This window comes from Elephas maximus, chromosome 1, assembly GCF_024166365.1.
Source record: "Elephas maximus indicus isolate mEleMax1 chromosome 1, mEleMax1 primary haplotype, whole genome shotgun sequence".
In the NCBI taxonomy this organism is placed as follows: Eukaryota; Metazoa; Chordata; class Mammalia; order Proboscidea; family Elephantidae; genus Elephas; species Elephas maximus.
Genome location: NC_064819.1, coordinates 106,549,452 through 106,569,432, shown reverse-complemented (window position 1 = coordinate 106,569,432; position 19,981 = coordinate 106,549,452). Strand labels below are relative to the sequence as shown.

The following is a 19,981-nucleotide window of genomic DNA, read 5'->3' as shown; positions in this document are numbered from 1 at the left end:
GGTGTTCACTGGAAAAACCAAACCAAAAAACCAAACTCATTGCTGTAGGGTCAATGCCGACATATAACGACCCTGTGAGCAGAGTGGAACTGCCCCATAGGATTTCCAAAGCTGTATGTCTTTTTTTTTTTTTTTACAGAAGAAGGCTGCTACATCTTTTTCCCGTGGAGTGGCTGCTAGGTTCAAACTGCTGACCTTTCGGTTAGCAGCCAAGCACTTAACCACTGCGCAACCAAGGGTCCTTCTCTGGAAAAAAGAAGCCCCTATTTGCAGGCATTTGCTGATTTTTGCAATGCAAATACTCTCACTATGGCCAATTTTGAGCTGCCAACATGAAGTCGCTGAATGTGGAGCAGGGAAGACAAAGAGGTGCACGTAGTTGTCTCACAGGCCGGTGTGAGCTGTTCCAGCATACCACTCATTGGATTCACCCCGGGTGGCAGTGACCAGTGACGCAGTACTCGGGCCACTGCTGCGGGTCAAGTGCCCTCTGCCTCCATCCTTCTGCTCCATGAGCCATGACCCACCAGCCTAACCAACCCCAAGTTGCCTCCTCTGGACCACAGGAGAAGAGACTGAGACTGGGAAGCCCACTCCCAACCAACTAAACCACAAGTCAGAAGAGGCAGTTTTAAGTAAAACTGGGGCTGGGGAGGGGGCTCCCTAGGGACTGTGTTCACGCCCTGTATTACTTCCCTATTCTCCAGCCCAGGAGAGGAGGAGTCCATAAGAGGGCAGTTGATGCATCTCTCTTTCTTATCTTTGGAGGAGTCGCCAAACCTGGACCCTGAGATTTTGTGGCCAGCATGGGCTTTGCTCAGGATTCAGGCTCTGAAGGGGGATTGAGGATACTCTTGGGGTGATGCGACTGAGACCCAAGTCCTTCTAAGTCTTCAGGCACCTCTGGACATAACCTTTCTGTACAACACCCCTGTGGTCTCAGTTTATCCACCCACAGCCACCCATTCAGATGCCAGGGAGAGGAAGGACAAACTTTAATTGTTGCTGAAAAGAGATACCTCCCTCCACTGCTGCTGACAGGTGGGCATGGCACAGCTGTCCTAGTCCAGGCATGGGCCGGTCCTCCTGAAGTGAGCAACCCTTCTCCGCTGGGGCCTGGAGTCATGGGGGTCAGGGTACGGGGCCGAGGGCTTCTGACTGGCACAGGCTCAGCTGCGCCACAAGACCACATTGGCGGAAGGCACATCAAAGTGCTTGCGTGTGTGGTCAGTGTCCCGGCGGTACAGGTAGCCACAGGTAGGCTTCTGCACGGTGTAGAAAGGGTTCAGAGAGTTGGAGTACTGGGAGGTGTAGAAATTGAACCTAAGCCTGTCTGGGTTCTGGCCCCTGGGGTCCACTACCACCGGCACATACGCTGCTGCCAGAGACTGTTCTCGGTCCTGCTTCCACGTCCGGGACAGCAGTGGGCGTGGGGTCTTCACCTTTTTGCCTGATGATGTCTTTGGCCCATGACTGGGTACTGAGGTTTTCTGTGAGTCCTGGAAGGAGGGAGAGAAGAGGAGAGCTGGGGCATCGATCACTGGGGCATCGAATACTAGAGTCACTGCTCAGAAGCCCACAGGGCCATCCTGGCGCACAGCTCTGCTGGCCACAGAGCCGAGACTCCAGAGCTGATGCCTGGTAATGCAGGCCTCTGCCTGCTTATCAGAGTCCCTGGGTGCTGCAAAGAGTTAACCCGCTCAGCTGCTAACCAAAAGCGTGGCGGTTCAAGTCTACCCAGAGATCCCTCAGAAGAAAGGCCTGGTGATCTATTTCCAAAAAATCAGCCATTGAAAACCCTGTGAAGCACGGTTCTACTCTGACACACACAGGGTCGCCATGAGTCAGAATCGACTCCATGGCAACTGGTTTTGTCTGCTTATCAGAGTTATCTGCCAGCTCACCAAGACTTGACCTCACATTGCTCTCATTTGCCCCTCTTCCTCCTCCCCATTGCCACTGCTCCAGTCAGGCCACAGTCTCCTGCCGGGTTCCTCCCGCTTTCTAGCTTGTCTTCCTGCTTCCCAACCCTGTGCCTTTTCAGCCTGTGCTTCACACTCACATCAGAATGCATATTTCCGGATTCTTGGCCAGGTCCTACTGCACTAAGGAGCCCTGGTGGTGCAGTACTTAAGTGCCTGGCTGCTAACTGAAAGGTCCGCGGTTGAAACGTGCCAGCCACTCCATGGGAAAAAGATGTGACAGTCTGCTTCTGTAAAAGATTATAGCCTTGGAAACCCAATGGGGCAGTTCTACTCTGTCCTATAGGGTCGCTATGAGTGGGTTTTGACTAGACGGCGAAGGATTTTTTTTTTTTTATCGTGCTTTAAGTGAAAGTTTACAAATCAAGTTAGTCTCTCATACAAAAATTTATATACACCTTGCTGTATACTCCTAGTTGCTCTCCCCCTAACGAGACAGCACACTCCTCTCTACCCTCTATTTCCATGTCCATTCAGCTAGTTTCTCTCCCACTCTGGATGGCAAACAATTTTTGGCCTATTGCTCTCACTCTCAAAGTATCTTTTGCTCCCTTTTGTTGTTGGTGTTAGTTGCCAAAGAATGGATTCCCAGTCATGGCGACCACATGTGTGCAGAGCACAGGGTTTTTGAGACTGTGACCTTTTGGAAACAGGTCTCCAGGCCTGTCTTTCGAGACACCTCTGCCAACCTTTCAGCTAGGAGTCAAGTGCTTAATCATTTGTGCCACCCAGAGTATCCTTTTGGTCTCTAAACCAAAACCATAGGGTTTCCAAGGCTGTAATCTTTCCGGAAGCAGATTGCCACATCTTTCTCCCACATAGGAGCTGGTAGGTTTGAACCGACGACCTTTAAGTTAGCAACCAAGCACTTAACTGCTGTGCCGCCAGGGCTCCTTTTTCGCTCTCTAAACCAAAAACAAAACAAAACAAATTCATTGCCGTCGAGCACACCTGGTCCTTCACACCTCTGGACCCGTGCCCAGGCTGTTTCCCCAGCCTGCAATGCCCTCCCTCCCAGTCATTAGGAAAATTCTGTCTTCCCCATTAGATTGTGAGCTCCTTAAGGGCAGTGCCTTTCTCTTCTCTTTCTATACCCCCTTACCCTTGACATAACAGCCTCCACAATCCTATTCCCTCTTTTACTCCAGGCCAAGGCATTTAGGGAATGCTCAATAAATGCTGGTTCGACTGAACTGAATTCTAATAAAGGGCAGCAGACCTTTAGCCAGCCAGCCCATTCTATTTTAGAACACCTCTCATTGTTACAAAGCCGTGTCACCAATGGCTGCCTCCCCTTACCCCCAACTCTTGGTCCCTGGGATCTTGGGTTCTATTCGCTCTCTAGAAGTCCCGCCTCACTACACTTATCTCACTGTACTTTTTACTCCTATCGCCACACTCCTTGACAACCCTGTGACTGAACTTTCTTGTTCACCTCCGAACCCCCACACCATCTCCCAGGTACCAGATGTTCATTCTACCAGAGGCCTTCAGATCCATGTCCGTACAAACCAGAGGAACTAGTGACGAGATGCCTGTAGGTGACCACCCACTGGGCCTGTAAGGCTGGCTCTGCCAGGGGAACCCATTTCCTCTCTGCCTATCCTGGCAGCCCTTCAGACCCTGGGCACTGGGAGAACCCCTAGCTACACAGTTAGTGGAAGTTGAGCCCCAGCCCTCTTACAAAGTCCCAGGTGCTCAAGTCATAAAGTAGGCTCCTTTGCATTTAATTTACAAGCTATTTTCCCAGTCCATGGAAACCCTGGTGGCATAGTGGTTAAGTGCTACAGCTGCTAACCAAAAGGTTGGCAGTTCAAATCCGCCACACGCTCCTTGGAAACTCTACGGGGCAGTTCTACTCTGTCCTATAGGGTCGCTATGAGTCGGAATCGACTCGACAGCAGTGGGTTTGGTTTTTTTTTTTTTTTTTTGTCCAGTCCATACTTGCCCAGGGCTTTCCTCCAAAACAGTCTTTGCTTATGTTAGTTTCTACTGAGGAATAAATGTGCCCTCATCTCTGCATTTCCAAATTCTTCCTAGCCTTCCAAGCCCAGCAGCTCTCCTGACACCTCCTCCAGGAAGCCTTCTCTGATGCCTACATCCCCTTCCTCCATCTCTCCCTCCTCTGCCCCTTCTAGCATTCCTCTTATGATGCAGTCCTTTGCAGGGCTGAGACTAGGGTAAGGCCAATGCAGCACTCTAGGGTGCAAATTTTAAGGCAGTGTTTGCGCTCAGGGTTGTGAAAGTGTACTGAGAATGAGTGCCTCCTTAAATTTTGCACCCTTGGCACTGTGATGCCTCATCCCAGTTGTGGCTGTAGTCCTCTGCTGGGACCCTGCTAATGTCCCAAGAGCCTGCAACCCTCTCCCAGCAGCCAGGGTCACATCCCATTCATCTCTGTATCCCTGGGGCCTACCCCAGGCTGGCACTCAGCCAAGCTGGATAGGAAGGTGAGCAAGTTCAGCAGCCTCCCCAGACTCTCCCAGGCTCGGCCCTGGGACTGCAGTCGAGATTACATGTAGAGGGGCGAGCACAGGAAAAGAACCATGATGCTGGTAACCAACAATCGTTTTCCATCACCGTTTATAAGTGCTGCACCAAACCCTTTAAGTGGGTCACCGCTTAATCCTCACATTAACCTTGGAGGAAACTATTATTATGAGCCCCTCTTATAACTGAGAAGACTAAAGTTGAGAGGTTAGGAACATGTGCAGGGTTTCACGTGACTGATAAGGAGCAAGGCTGGGATTTGAACTTGGGCATTGCTGACTCCAGGGACCACACCCTACACTCCATGAGCTTCTTGTGCCCACTGCACTGTGGCAACAGAGCCTGTGAGGGGCGGTTAATCTTTAATTCATCTCTGCCCTCATTCCGTCAATTCTTGTTGAGCTCCGCTGGGTGCTGGGAGGCAGGTGCTCAGCCACAGCTGCTGTCCACAGCTGCCGGTCTCACTGGAGGGTGAGGCAACCAGATTCCTCAGTTTGGTAAGAACACTGCAGGGTGTGGAAGCTGGCTCGTGGCTGGGGGTTCTTGGAATCTGCATGGACAGGATGACACACTGCAAAGTGTGGGGTTTACTGTGTACATTACAGTCTCTTACCAGAGCCAAGGCAAGGGCATTCGTTCTTTAATTAATTCATTCAAAACCATCCCTGAAACTATCTACATGGGATCAAACTAACAGCAACTCAAAAGATTAGATAGGAAACTTGGGGGCAGTGAGTTTATATTAATGGAGGAGGAACAACTCAGAAAATGAGGGTGAGAATAGCTGCATGCCTTGAAGATTATAATCAATGTCACTGAATTGTACAGGTAGAAACAGTATGTTCTCCTGTGTATATTCTCAACAACAAAAACCATTCCTAAGCGCCTCTTGTATGCCGGGCTCTGTGTGTGAAGGTAACAAAGACACCACAAAGGTGAACTTCAGACTCCCTGTGGAGCGGGGTTCTCAACCTTGAAACCACTGAATTTTGGGCTGGATAATTGTTACGGGTGCTGTTGTGTGCACTGTAGCAGATTTAGCAACATCCCTAACCTCTACCTACCAGATGCCAGTAGCAGCCCCTCCCAGCTGTGATAAGCAAAAATGTCTGTAAACATTGCTAAACGTCCCCTGAGGGCTGTGAGAACCACTGCTTTAGAGCCTGTCCCAATCTCTTCATCCTCCATGTTTTCAAAGTTCAAGCTGACAGCCTGGCCCAGCAGAACTTTCCCTTTCTTGGACCACAAGAGGTGGCTCAGGTTGCCATGTGTTAAGCGTGAATCTGAGGATGTGGGGTTCTGGTCCTCCTGTCACCATAAAAGGGCTCAGCCTGCGGCCACGGAGGTGAGGAACTGCAGAGGTCTCTCTCATCACCTCTCCCCTCCCATTCCCCACTGCCCCTTCAGTGTTAGGGCCACGTGAACCCTTTACCTCAGGCTCCAGAGGCTGGCTTTGGGGCTGGCAGAGGCAGGTGCTTTCAAAATGTGTGGGGGTGGGAGGGGCTGAGCAGATACCCCATAGAGGGAAGGGGGAGGCTCTCTGCTAACACAATTGAGCATCTACCAAGTGCCAGGCACTAGCCACTCAGCTCAGCAAAAGCTCCTAAGAAAGGGACTGGACAATGGGTTGGAGAGAGAAGCTGATGAAGAGTAAGCTACTTGTATCAGGTGGACACTTGAGACTGTGTTGGCATCTCCTGTCTGGAGGGGAGATGGGAGGGTAGAGAGGGTTAGAAACTGGCAAAACAGTCACGAAAGGAGAGACTGGAAGGAGGGAGCGGGCTGACTCACTAGGGGGAGAGTAAATGGGAGTATGGAGTAAGGTGTATATAAGCTTATATGTGACAGACTGACTTGATTTGTAAACTTTCACTTAAAGCACAATAAAAATTATTTTTTTAAAAAAAAGCTCCTAAGAATCATTTGAGTTGTTACCCCATTTTTCAGATAAGGAAACTGAGGCTCAAAGGAGTCTAAGCATTTACCTAAGATCATACCACTAGTAATGAGGTGCCCTCTAAGTGCCAAGACTTGGCAGAAGTCCTAGGGCTAGTTAGGGTGGGAGCCAGCACTTGAATGCTCCCCTCCTTCTCTGCCCCAGCTCAGGCCCTGACTCAGCCCGCCTGCTCTGGGCCTTCCTGCCAGCTAGGCCTGAGCCGCTACTACAACACCCGGGGTCCTGGTTGCTCAGACTAAGAGGGAAAGTCACATACCCAGGAATGAGGCCCTGACAGAAACTGTGCCAGAGGGACACTCCAGGGGAGAAGATGGAAGAAGGAGGACGAAGGAAGAGAAGGCATCTTGAGAGGAGGAGGAGGAGGAGGAAGCTGGGGTAGCCCTTGCCATGGCCCTGCCCCTTCCAGGGGCCAAGCCAGGCTCCAAGTGACTAACCTCAGAGGGGTGGGAACACCCCATTTCTCCCCGAGGCCTAGCTCAGCCAGCTCTGGAGAAGGGTGGGGCCTGACTACATACTTTCCAGGTTAACAGCTGGTTTCATTTAGCCATCTCTTCCTCCTCACGTCCTCTGTGTCAAGTGCGCTGAGTGTGTGTGTGTGTGAGTTTAGAGCAGTGGTCTACAACCAGGGGTGATCTTCCCCTCAGGGGACATTTGCTAACGCCTGGAGACATTTTTGGTTGCCACAATTTGGGGTTGCTACTGGCATCTAATGGGTAGAGACCAGGGATGCTGCTAAACATCCTACAACGCACAGGATATTCCCCTATGTAAAGAACTGTCCAGACCAAAATGTCAACAGAAATGAGGTCAGGAATCTCTGGTTTAGAGGTTGGAGGAAGACTCCCCTCTCCTCTGTCTGATTCCCACAGCCTCATTAAGCCTCTTATTTCACAGGCACATTGAAGCTTGAGGGCAAGTGGAGGGTCTCACCAGCCCCTCCTCTTCTTTCTGAATCCCTTTAACCTATTCTCACTCGGGTTTAAAGCTAGAGCCAAAAGAAAAGGACTCTGGATAGGCAGACCCCACAAAGGCCTTTCAGATAACCCAGATTGACCCTAATCAGTGTATTATGTGTGCGTCCCTTATACCGGGGTTTACAATGGGGAAGAGGGTGATTTTTAAGCATTGGGCTTTCTGGGTAGGCCAAGAAGACCTCATTCGCGGTATCACTATAGGTCTTCTAGGAAGACACCCCGTCTGCTTAAATACTCCAGGCCCACGGGCACATTCCCACATCGATAACCTAGCCCATGCCTGAAATTCCACCATCAGCACCTCACACTCGGTGGAAGGCCTTGAGCCCTGTTGAAATGCAAATAGCACTTGGGTGAGGAAGTTAGCTGAACTTCCTGGGGACACCCGGTGCTGCAAGAATGTGATGGGCTTTGGAGTCTGAAGGTCTGAGCCTTTACAGGTCAGGCAACCTTGGGCAAGTTGCTGAGCCTCTTTGAGCTTCAGGTGCCTCATCTGCAAAATGAGGATTAATAAGGATTTCTACTTGAGTGGTGTTGGGGGGGGCAGGGGTGTGTGCGATGAGCTGTGGGAACTGTGAAAGCACAAGGCAAACAGTAATAAAGAGCAGCTATTACCAGCCTCATCTGGCAATTACATCTAGGTTTTGATTGTGCTCATCTGAACCTTTTTGAGAGCTTGTTTGCCTTGATTGGTGCAAATGGTGCTCAACTAGTAACCTAAAGATTGGCAGTTCAAACCCACCCAGGAGCACTGTGGAAGTAAGGCCTGGTGATTTGCTTTCATAAACATTAGAGTCAAGAAAACCCTACAAAGCAATTCTACTCTGTAACTCATGTCAATGGGTTTTTGCCTGAGTTGAGGGCAGAGGGGAACTGAAAAGGATGGATGAGAAGGCCATGCGTAGTCCTTAGCTTCCTTGTGAGGCTGTGTAGCATGTGATCGAGGCCTGCAGCCAGCTACCTGGGCTCAAATTCCTGCTCCACCACTCATTACCTGCCTAATCTTTGGGTAAATTATAACTACTCTCTACCTCAGTTTTCCCACTTATAAAGTGGGAATAACAAGAGAATCTACCTTATAGGGTTAATGTGAAAGTTTAAAGAGATATGCCATGTAAATTTCCTAGACCAGACAGAGAATGGAGAAATTCTGCAGAGTATGGCCCCCAGACACCCTTTCAGCTCAGTAATGAGGCCACTCCTGAGGTTCACCCTTCAGCCAAAGATTGAACAGGCCCATGGAACAAAACAAGACTAAAGGGGCACGCCAGCCCTGGGGCAGGAACTAGAAGGTAGGAAGGAACAGGAAAGCTGGTAATAGGGAACCCAGGGTTGAGAAGGGAGAGTGTTGACATGTCGTGGGGTTGTTAACCAATCTCATAAAACAATGTGTGTACTAAATGATGAGAAACTAGTTTGTTCTGTAAACCTTCATCTAAAGTTCAATTAAAAAAAGAGAGAAAAAAGGAAAAAATAAATAAAGGGCCTAGACCTATTAAGTACTCAGTAAACTAGCTGTTATTATTAATAGTTACAAGTTTACTGGGGACATTGGGTAATGCAAATTGAACAACCTAGGAAGTGTCTTGGAGAACTGAAGGGGCATACCCTACCAACCAACCCATCCTACTGCTGTTGAGTTGATTCCGACTCACAGCGACCGCATAGGAGAAAGTAGAACTGCCCCACAGAGTTTCCAAGGAGCATCTGGTGGATTTGAACTGCCGACCTTCTGGTTAGCAGCCATCATACTTAACCCCACTACGCCACCAGGGTTTCCGCTGAAGAGGCATAGGAACCAGAATAGTTCAATGGTGGCCCATCCCATCTCATGTTCCACCCCAGGGAGAAAAAGTCAGGTGGTGGCACTCATACCCAAGAGGCCACCAGCTCTCAGCCACACAGGTGGGCCTGCTAGATCCTGCATACTCCTTCCTGCTAATCAGACTTGTGACCTTGAGCTGTCCTGCTGCCACCCTGTGATGCCATCCCACCTCTGACATCCTTGACCAGGGCCTTCCTTGGTGGTGAGATGGTACACCTGGTGGTCAGGGGCTGCTGGGGCTCCCAGGGACTCTTAGAGGGCACTGAGAGTGCCGAAGTACGGAGAGCTAATGTGGGGGCCGGGGCATTATGATGCCTCTTTGACAACACAATCCCCTCTGGGTCTTCCTAGTCCATGGAGACATGGGCGCTGAAGGTGGTATTGGGGACAGGACCACAAGCTCTGGAGTCACATTGCCTGAGCTTAAATCCTGGCTCCATCAGTATTTTTTCTAGTTCTGTGACCTTGGACAAGTTAATTGACCTCTCTGTGCTTCTGTGTCCTCATCTGTAAAATGGGTAGACTAGAGGTATTTACCCATTAGGGTTGGGCAAGGGGCTTAGGGATAGTACCTGGCACAGAAAAAGCACTCAGTAAACATTAGCTATTATTATTATGGGTGGGTGAGTAATTGGATTGATGGATAAGCTCCTGAATGAGCTGCCCTATCCCCACATTCAAAAACCAGGCCCTCACCTCTCTGAGGTCTCACCTCCCCCAAATCCAGGCCTGATGGTCACCTCCCAGGAATGGGTCAGAAATCTCACATATACAAGTGATACATGCTTCTCCCTGTGACCAGCAGGTGGGGTGGCGGGGGTGGGGGGGGAGTACATGGTCAGGGAGGAACAGGGGAGGGAGGAGAGCAAGCTGGTGACTTCCTGCTCTCTGCCACACTGACTTGGGCTGGGCCCAGGACTTGTTTCCTCCCTGGCACTGTGTTAGCAATGACTTGTTGGTTACGGGGTGGACTTTGAGGCCCACAGGCAGATCGGGAGTTGGGGTCTTGATCTCACACCCTGATGGTAATAACCCCTAATTTCAGTGGAGGCTGGCAGGGCCTGGGAGGGGGAGGCTGGCAGGGATGAAGGAAGGAGGAGCAGCAGCAGCAATCAGCTTGTCCTGCCAGAGCCCCTGATTAGGGATCTCCAAGCACTCTGGGGTGATGCTATCTTGCTTGGGTGGGGGCAGGAAGGTGGCAACACAGCATTTTGGACTCTGGAGAAAATGGCCTGGCTCTCATGCCTTGGCTGTGGAAAGAGCTGTCAGGAGGGGAGCCAGGAGGCTGGTGGGAAGTGCTGTGTTAGAGATTCATTCAAGGTGCTGCAGCCCAGTGCGCAGGGAGGCTGAAGGTTCAGGGCCTGGAAGGGTCTTCATGCAGGTACCTCCTGGCCCACTCTGTTCTCCCCTCCTCCCACAATCCCCCAGGACCCATGAACTGTTAGCCCCGGCAGTGGCATGAGTGGAAAGAGGAGGAAAGCATCCTAGAGGTATTTCTGGGGAGCTGAGGGGAGCAGGGAACCATGACTTAGCACACATAATGCTTTGTCTCAGCTGAAAGGGGGCAAAGGTGCTGGACTGGTTGTCAGGGGTAACCTGAGACCAGTCCTGTCCCCTTTCTGGGCCTCAGTTTCCTTACGTGTACAATGAGGACGTTGGGTGCCTGTATCTTGGACATTTGAGGGTGGGGGAGGTGAGTCACATCCTAAAGCCTTCATGCAGGGTCCTCCTGACTGATCATAGGACTGAGTCCTCCCAAGAGTGTCTCTCCAGCCCAGGCCAGGTCACCCTCGCTGTAGGAACCTCAAGAAGGAGCAGTGGCTGGGGAAACCTCCTTTAGGAAGGCCTGGACAGTCAAGCCGTATCTTTTTTATTTCATTTTGTAAATCATGTAAGAGGCAGATTTGCGTAGTGGTTAAGATCATGGCCTCTGGATGCATTCTGCCTGGGTTCCAATCCCAGCTCTGCCACTTCTTAGCTGTGTGACTTGCGTAAATCATTTAATATCTCTGCACCTCAGTTTCTAATCTGCAGTGGCGATGCGAATAGAATTTACCTAGTAGACTTGCTGTAAAGACCAAATAAGCTTAGAGTAGCACCTGCTATGAGGTAGGTGCTATGAGTTGTTATGTTATTATTTCTAAACCCCAGACAACATTGATTCAGCCCTGCCTCCAGGATAGCCTCCTTCTGGAACCTCCCTTCTCTGACATCTCTGCCACTCTCCAGGTATGACCTCATTTTATTCATCATTAAAATCCCTGGAAGGTTAAGGACTGTGGCCTGTCCCCCACAGTGCTCAGTGGGTATTTGGGAGAGACAACGAGAGCTAGGAGGACCCAGGGCTGACTTGGGGCATGGGAAGATCCCACTGCCTTGCCTGCATCTTCCCCCCGCCGACACAAACACACAGCGTCCCCCTCTTCCTGCCCTCTCTGCTGTCTAGGTCCAGATGGAGGCTTAAGTGTCTTGCTACTGCCTTGCTTTAAGTAGGCCTGGTTATTTGGACATTCTCTCCACCCCTCCTTACCGTGTGATTTGGACAAACCAATTTACTTCTCTGATCCTTACTTGTTTTTCTTTTTTTTGGACCTCAGGCAGAGAGGGCCGAGTTATTCATACTCCTTGCTTCCCGGTGCATTATTATCACTGGTCCATGAAAGGCTCCTCTCCTGTTTTATTAGTTTTTTCCCCTTTATCTCCATTCCCCACCCCACCCCACCCCACCCAACCCCACCCCACCCCACCCCAGCCAGCGGCAACCATTCTAATGTGCCTCATGAGTATTTTCTTGTTCATATGTGTTCTTGTAAAATATATAGTGTTGTGTTTGTGCAAGTAGTTTTTTTTTTATTTACATAAGTAATATTATGTGTTTTAGATCTTATTCTGTTGTTTATCTTTATCGCTCCTCACTGTTTTTAAGATCCATCTGCATTGCTATCCGAGCATCCAGGCCTTGGGTTCCAGTTGCTGCATGGTCCCCTCCACTGAGTGTATCCACCACAATTTACTTCTCTACTTCCCCAGGGACGGACCCCCTGGTGCCTCCACCTCCTGTCTCCTAAACAATGCTGTAATGACATTGCATTCATATCTCCTTATGGATCTGAGTGAGGGTTTCCTTGGGGTATTTTCCTAAAAGCAGAATTGCTTGGTCATAGAGCATGAGTAAACATCATTTGAACTCTTCTTTTCTCCATCCATAAAATGGGTGGATTGGCCCTCTCTTGCAGGGTTCAAAAAGTTATACACACCTTGCTATGTACTCCTAGCTGTTCTCCCCCTAATGAAACAGCACACTCCTCTCCACCGTATTCCTTGTGTCCACTCAACCAGCTCCTGTCCCCATCTGCCTTCTCATCTCACCTCCAGACAGAAGTTTGATGCTTGTAATCCACTTGGACCTGTGCCTAACACAGCTCCGAGAATGGTGGATGTAGCGGCTGCTCCATCCAGGTTTCAGGGAGACAGGGAGATAAGCCAGACCCAGGAGGAGGCGCCATTGGAAAGAAGCCCTGGGCTTGAAATTGGGCCCAGGGTTTAACCTCTGGAACACATGTGAAGTGTACGGGGCTGTGCTGATTCCTGGAAGGTAAGGGCTGGTGTTGAACTTCAGACCCTCCCACAGCCAGAGCACAGGGCCTGGCACAGAGGAGGTGAGTGTGTCTAGGAAGTGCTTACTGCACTCATCCATCTCCTACCTCCCCTTCCTTAGAGCTGGAGGTAGCCTCCTCACATAGGAAGTTCCAGACAGCCTCATTTCCTCTCTCAGCCAATGAGCCTTTTAACCAGAGTGGGACCACACCTGAACATTACAATAGGTTAGAATTTAAAGACCATTGGGCCTCATATCCCATTTTACAGATAGAGAGACTGAGGCTCAGAAAGGCTCACAGTCTCATGGGAGGTTAATGGCAGAGGTGGCACTAGAATCCACGTCTCCAGGTTCCCCTCCCCCACCCCTGCTCTTTAAAAAAAGAAAATGCATTCCGTGTTAAATTAGTTTGATTATTTGTAGAGTTTTAAGGTAAAACAAATGCTATACCAACAGAGCACATTGCCCAAAACTTTCTAAAATCCACATATAATCCTAACACTCCAACTAAACCATGTTCACTGTTCTATTTCCTTCTAAACCTTTGCCTGTTCACAAATATAGTTTCTATACTTACAGTCACAATCTACACAGAATTTTGTTTTTGTCCTTCTGTACTTAATCCATTGTTTGAAAATGCACACACACATTGTTTGAGATTGTGGGTTGTCAGGACAGAATGTTTCTATTCAACCTTCAAGGTGGCCTTGAAGATATCTGCCCCACCCTGTCTCTGGGGCCCCAGTGGAATTTTCCTTCTTGAGGTGCTTTGTTGAATTGGCACTGCTCTCTTGCTTGCTCTCATAGCCTCTGTTCTGTCTTTGCTCTTCTCCCTTTAGCATCTCTGCCCCAAGCCAGAGTGGCAGAGGAGGGAGGAAGCACTGAGTACCTACCATGAGCAGACCCAGTCTGCTGAGTATCTTAACTCACTATCTCACTGAATCTTATAACAACCTTATATTAATAGCCCCCCATTTTACAGATGAACAAACTGAGGCTCAGAGAGGTTATAACTTGCCCAAGGTCATGCCCTTGATAAACAGCAGAGCCAGGATTCAAATTCACTCCCCAGCCAAGGATCTTTCCCACTGTATCATGATCCTATTGACAGAGGCCATGGCTCAAAAGGAAAATGAATCTCTCCCCAACACCTCTGAACACACCACTCCTGAACCAGGGCTGGACCTAAGTGTTCTATTACTTGAATCCCCATATCCCCAGGTACCAGGTAAGCAAATAGCTCTGAGCCCCCTCTCAGGATGTCAAGCCTGTTTAGGAGTCCACACTAGCCTGACCACCTCTCCTGGCCCACCTGACTAGCCCAGAGGAGCAGCTAGGGTGAGATTAAAGCCCACCCTCCCCCACAGGCCTAAAGAAGCAGCTTTAGGGCTGGTCTGGGATAAGGTGTCTCCTATCTGAAGCAGGAGGCTGGACAAATGGCCTGTAACCCAATGTCATTTGGGAGATGGGACCCTGTCACAGATTGAATTAGGTTCCCCCCAAAAATGTGTGTATCACTTTGGTTAGGCCACGATTCCCAGTATTCTGTGGTTGTCCTCCATTTTGTGATTGTAATTTTATGTTTAAAAGTATTAGGGTAGGATTGTAACACCATCCTTACCCAGATCATATCCCTGATCCAATATAAAGGGAGTTTCCCTGGGGTGTATGGCCTGTAACACCTTTTATCTCTCAAGAGATAAAAGGAAAGGGAAGCTAGCAGAGAGTAGGGACCTCATACCACCAAAAAAGCAGCACCAGGAGCAAAGCACATCCTTTGGACCTGGGGTCCTTGTACCTGAGAAGCTCCTTGACCAGGGGAAGATTGAGGACAAGGACCTTCCTCCCGAGTCGACAGAGAGAAAGCCTTTCCCTGGAGCTGACACACTGAATCTGGACTTTTAGCCTACTTTACTGTGGGGAAATAAACATCTCTTTGTTAAAGCCATCCACTTGTGGTATTTCTGTTATAGCAGCACTAGATGACTAAGACATACCCCTTCTGACTTTTGCCCCTGGACATCTGGCTGCAGAGACCTGGGACAGGGATGAAGGTGACTAGCAGGATGTCTCAGCCTGCCCTTCCCCAATCGGAGTCCACCCTCCCCTCCAGGAGCCCTTAGTTTTGCTTGAGGACAGACCACTAACTTGACAAAGACCTTGCTGGGTGTCTGGGGAGATTGCAACTTCCAGCCCCATTCCCACCCCACGTTCCAAGGCAGGCCAATAAGGTTGACTCTTGAAGGATACCAAGTAATTGCAGAGGTGAGATTTAATTACAGGACCTGGCTTTTGTCTGTTTCAAGGGGAGCCTATTATTTGGCTGTTTCTTTTACTGGGGGAGCAGGTGTGAGGTGTTGTTATTAGATGATTGGAGTGGGGGTTCAGCAGCAGCAGGACCGGTGTTGAGCTGGACAGAGATTTAGGCCCTGCCTCAGCCCCAGGGAACTTGGCGTTAAAATGGGCCAGGCTGACAGGACGAAACTGGGAGGAAGAGGGCTGGTCACTGTTCAACCCGGGCCTTCTAGAGGCTTCTCTTTCCTCTGTAAATGGGAACGAAACCCTCCTGGGTGGGAAGCCCTTTTGGGGTGAAATGGGTGATGTAAGCTAAGAAGCCCCTCTGGCTCTCATGGGTCATCCTGGTTCCCCCTTTTCCTCCATCCCCAAGTGTCATGGATTGAATTGTGTCCTTCAAAAATATGTGTCAACTTGGTTAGGCCATGATTCCTAGTATTGTGTGGTTGTCTTCCATTTTGTGATTTTCCTATGTATCATAAATCATAATCTCTGCCTGTGGTTAAAGAGGATGAGGGTGGGATGTAACATCCCTGATCCAATGTAGTTTCCCTGGGGTGTGGCCTGCACCACCTTTTATCTTACAAGAGATAAAAGGAAAGGGAAGCAAGCAGAGAGTTGGGGACCTCATACCTCCAAGAAAGCAGTGCAGGGAGCAGAGCAAGTCCTTTGGACCCTGGGGTTCCTGTGTGGAGAAGCTCCTAGACCAGGGGAAGATTGATGACAAGAAACCTTCCTCCAGAGCTGACAGAGAAAGGCTTCCCCTGGAGCTGATGCCCTGAATTTGAACTTCTAGCCTACTAGACTGTGAGAAAATAAACTTCTGTTTGTTAAAGCCATCTATTTGTGGTATTTCTGTTACAGCAGCACTAGATAACTGGGACACCAAGCAAGGGGACCAGAAGCAGGGAGAAATGAACAGAGACTTAAGGAGTGCCCCTGTGTGCCAGGCCCTGTGCAAGGCACTTTATATCCATTATTTAATCTGCATAACAACCCTAGGAGAGAGTACTATTATTACTTCCATCTTACAGATGAGAAACTAGCTCAGAGGTTTTTTTTTTTTTTTTTAACTTCCCTACACCCAACCTATCATCAAACCCTTCCTTACTTCCTAAGAAATATCCCACAAACAATTACATTTTTTCTGTTTCCATCACTAGCACACACATCCTGGTTCCATCCGCTCCTGCTTGTATCAACTAACCAATTGATCAACCAATGAATCAATTAAGCAGCCTCCCTCAGCCTTTCAGTGTAGGCTTTTTCTTCCCCATCCACCCTTCCTCCAGCTGCTAAATGTACAGCCTTAAAACACAGCTATTCCTAATGACCCTTGCCTGCTCAGGATCCCACAGACCTTCCTCGAGATCACTGACTCTAGGCCAGCCCTTCTCATATGTTAACGTACACCACTGTGTCACCTGGGATCGCTCTCTGGCACATTCTCTGCTGGGTACCTTAGTCCATTAGCTCACTGAATCTCACAACCTTAAATTAGAAGGCCATTTTACAGATGAACAAATTGAGGCTCAGACAGGTTGTAACTTGCCCAAGGTCTGGGCTGGTGCCTGAGATTCTACATCTCTAATAAGGCCCCCCAACCCCCCGCCGGGTGATGCCAACGCTGCTGGCTCATGGACCACACTGAGTAATGAGCTCTTCTAGAACAAACTCTCCGGCCTAGTTATTTTTCCTTTAATTTTTAAAATGAAAAATTTTAAATTATTAAAACCATATACATGGTTTGAAGATTTTAAAATTATAAATGCACTCAGTGAAAAGTCTCCCTCCTACCCCATCCCCATCTGCCCAGCTTCCCCCACCTCCATCCCCAGTAACCATTTTTATTTGGTTCATCTTTCCACAGATTCTCTGTGCCAATGCAAGCAAATAAGATCATACTTACCCTCCCCTCTCCCGGGCCCCCTCCACGCCCTTCACAAATAGTAGCACACTACACACACCGTTTTGCTAACAGGTTATCAGTTTATCTTGGCAATAACTGGACACAGTCTGCTGACTGACTCATTCCTTTTTAAAGCTGTATTATTTTTCCATTGTGTGGCTGTGCCATAATTTATTTAACCAGTCACCTCCTGGTGAGCATTTGGGTTGTCTCCAATCTTCCCAGTTAGCCTTTTTAAGCCCTTCACACCCTGGCAACCTTGCAGTGACCTTCTTCCCATCTCCCAATTCCCGGTCTCACCATCCTGCTCTCTCCCTAGATCCTGCAGCCCACCCTGATGACTCCCTTCTCTGAACCTCTCTCCCATTGGTAGTCTCCTCCTCAACCAGTTGACACCTCCCTGTTTATCTCTTGGTATATCTCTGCCTGTCTCCGCAGCTAGACCGGAGCAACTCGAACTCAGGAACCATGTCTTCAACTTCTCTGGATCTTTCACAGCCCAGAGCTAGGCATACCCCACTACCCCACTGCCGTGGAGTTGATTCCAACTCCTAGCAACCCTATAGGACAGAGTAGAACTGCCCTATAGAGTACCTGTTGGTTAGCAGCCATAGCACTTAACCGCTACACTACCAGGGTTTCCAGAGCTAGGCATACAGTAGTTTTAAAAAATATTAGTAATATAATGGAAGTTACCTACAAATGAAGTTGTTTGGTGATACTGGTGTGGCTGGTTCTGGGTATAAGTGCCCAGGAACCACCCAAGGTGGAAGGGACCTCATGCCCCAGAGGTCTCCAAGAAAAAAGCCTATCCTGTGCCTCAAGGAGCCCTCATGGTGTGGGAGTTAAGCGCTTGGCTGCTAAACGAAAGGTCAGTGGTTCCAACACACCAGCTGCTCTGCAGGAGAAAGAGGCAGTGGTATGCTCCGGTAAAGATCACAGCCTTGGAAATCCTATGGGGCAGTTCTACTCTGTTCTATAGGGTCGCTATGAGTCAGAATCGACTGGACAGCAGTGGGCTTTTGGGTTATGATGTGCCTCAGTGTTTAGAGCACTTGGGTGGGTTGTGATGATGTCCAGGTGTGATGGGGCATCTGGGGTTCCCTTGTGACTCACCAGTGTGGTCATTGGAAGGAACCATGATGTGAAGGGATGGCTGGTATGGGCATGTGTGCACACCCTAGAATGGGCTCCTTGCCTTCACTATTAACATTCTTGCCCTTCACAGCCCAACTCAAGTCTCAGTTCTTCCCAGAAGACTCCCTGGACTACTCCAGCCCTCACTGACCTCCCCTCCTCTGGATTCCTGCTGTGTGCATTAGCAACAGCAATTACTTAGTCCTCCACAGCCTGCCACCTCAAATCATATAAACCGATCTCCCCAGGAGACGCCAAGATCCTCCATGGTGGAGGTAAGACTTCTATGCTTCTCTTGGAGTCCCTGGGGAACACAAACAGTTAAGGGTTTGACTACCAGCTAAAAGGTTGGTGGTTTGAACCCACCCAGTGGTGCCTCTGAAGGTCACAGCCTTGAAAACCCTATGCAGTAGCTCTACTCTACACACATGAGTCGCCATGAATCAGAATCAACTCAAGGGCAACTAACAACAACATTTTTCTCTTAGATCTCCTATACTGGGCGCTTGAGTTGTTGTGCGTCGTTGAGTCGATTCTGATTCATATGAGAAAAATAAATTGAACGGAAAGGAATTGATTCTAGGAGTGGTATGGTAGCAGGTGAGGGTGGGAGCAAGTTGAACACAGATGTGTCTCCAATGAAAAACATTTGAAAAAACACAGGTGATTTTACAGATTTCCTGCCTCCCGCCACCCCATTTACTCCTCCATCCCTCCCTGCCTGCTACTGGGGAACAATGACCTCACAGCCACAAGTCCTGATGGCCTGGTTCATCCTGTCCCTTGAAGTTGGAGCAAGTGAAGGGGGACTTTACAAGATATCACTGTCATGAAAAACAAAGGCAGGGGACGGTATTAGGTTAAGAGATTAAAGCAACATGGCAAGCAAATGCAATCTGTGAAACTTGATTGGACCGTGGATCAGAAAAAGAAGGAAAAAAATGAAATGATGTTTTGGGGGATAATTGGGAAATTTTAAATATGGAGTGTACGTTAGATAATAGCGTATTGACATTAGTTTTCCCAAGTGTGACAGTTATATTGGGGTTATGTAGAATGTCCTTATTATTAGAATAGACGCTAAAGTATGGGGGTGGGATGAAATGTGCCATGATATCCACAACTTTCAGCAAAATAAAAATGAAAAATATATGTGTGTGTGTGTGGAGAGAGAGAGAGAGAGAGACAGCGAATGTGGCAGCACGTAAACAACTGGTGAGTCCAGAAGGTATACAGGCAATCATTGTACTATTCTTTCAAGTTTGCTGGAGGTTTGAAAAATTTCCAAAATGAAAAATTGAGGGGAAATGACTGTGGTACAAAAAACAACAAAAACTCAGTTGCCATCTGATTCTGATTCATGGTGACCCCATGTGTGTCAGAGTAGAACTGTGCTCTGTAAGGTTTTCAGTGGCTAGTTTTTCAGAATTAGATTACCAGGCCTTTCTTCTGACGCATCTCTGGGTGGACTTGAACCTCTAACCTCTCAGCAGCTGATCATGTTAACTGTTTGCACTATGCAGGGATAAGGCAATATAGTTCCAACCATCTAGGGGACCCAACCCATTGCTGTTGAGTCGATTCTGACTCATAACATCCCTATAGGTCAGAGTAGAACAGCCCCATAGAGTTTCCAAAGAGCGCCCAGTGGATTCAAACTGCTGACCTTTTGGTTGGCAGCTGTAGCTGTTAACCGCTATGCCACCAGGGTTTCCATCTAGGGGACAGTGAAGGGAAAAGTGGCAGTGGGCACTTCTCCCGGGGCCCTCAGGGGAAACATACCAACTATTTGTGACTCAGTTACCCCCCCACCC

The 19,981-nt window shown here is 49.0% G+C and overlaps 1 protein-coding gene across 1 annotated transcript in view; it reads right to left on the bottom strand.

Annotated features, from left to right (window-relative positions):
- Positions 1-888: 888 nt before the first annotated feature.
- GUCA1ANB (GUCA1A neighbor) overlaps positions 889-19,981 on the bottom strand; it is a 74,229-nt gene continuing 55,136 nt past the window's right edge. Inside the window, exon 2 of the mRNA XM_049891951.1 lies at positions 889-1,499. Coding sequence (XP_049747908.1) covers positions 1,170-1,499 — 330 coding nt within the window. The 3' untranslated portion in view covers positions 889-1,169. The remainder of the gene's footprint in view (positions 1,500-19,981) is intronic.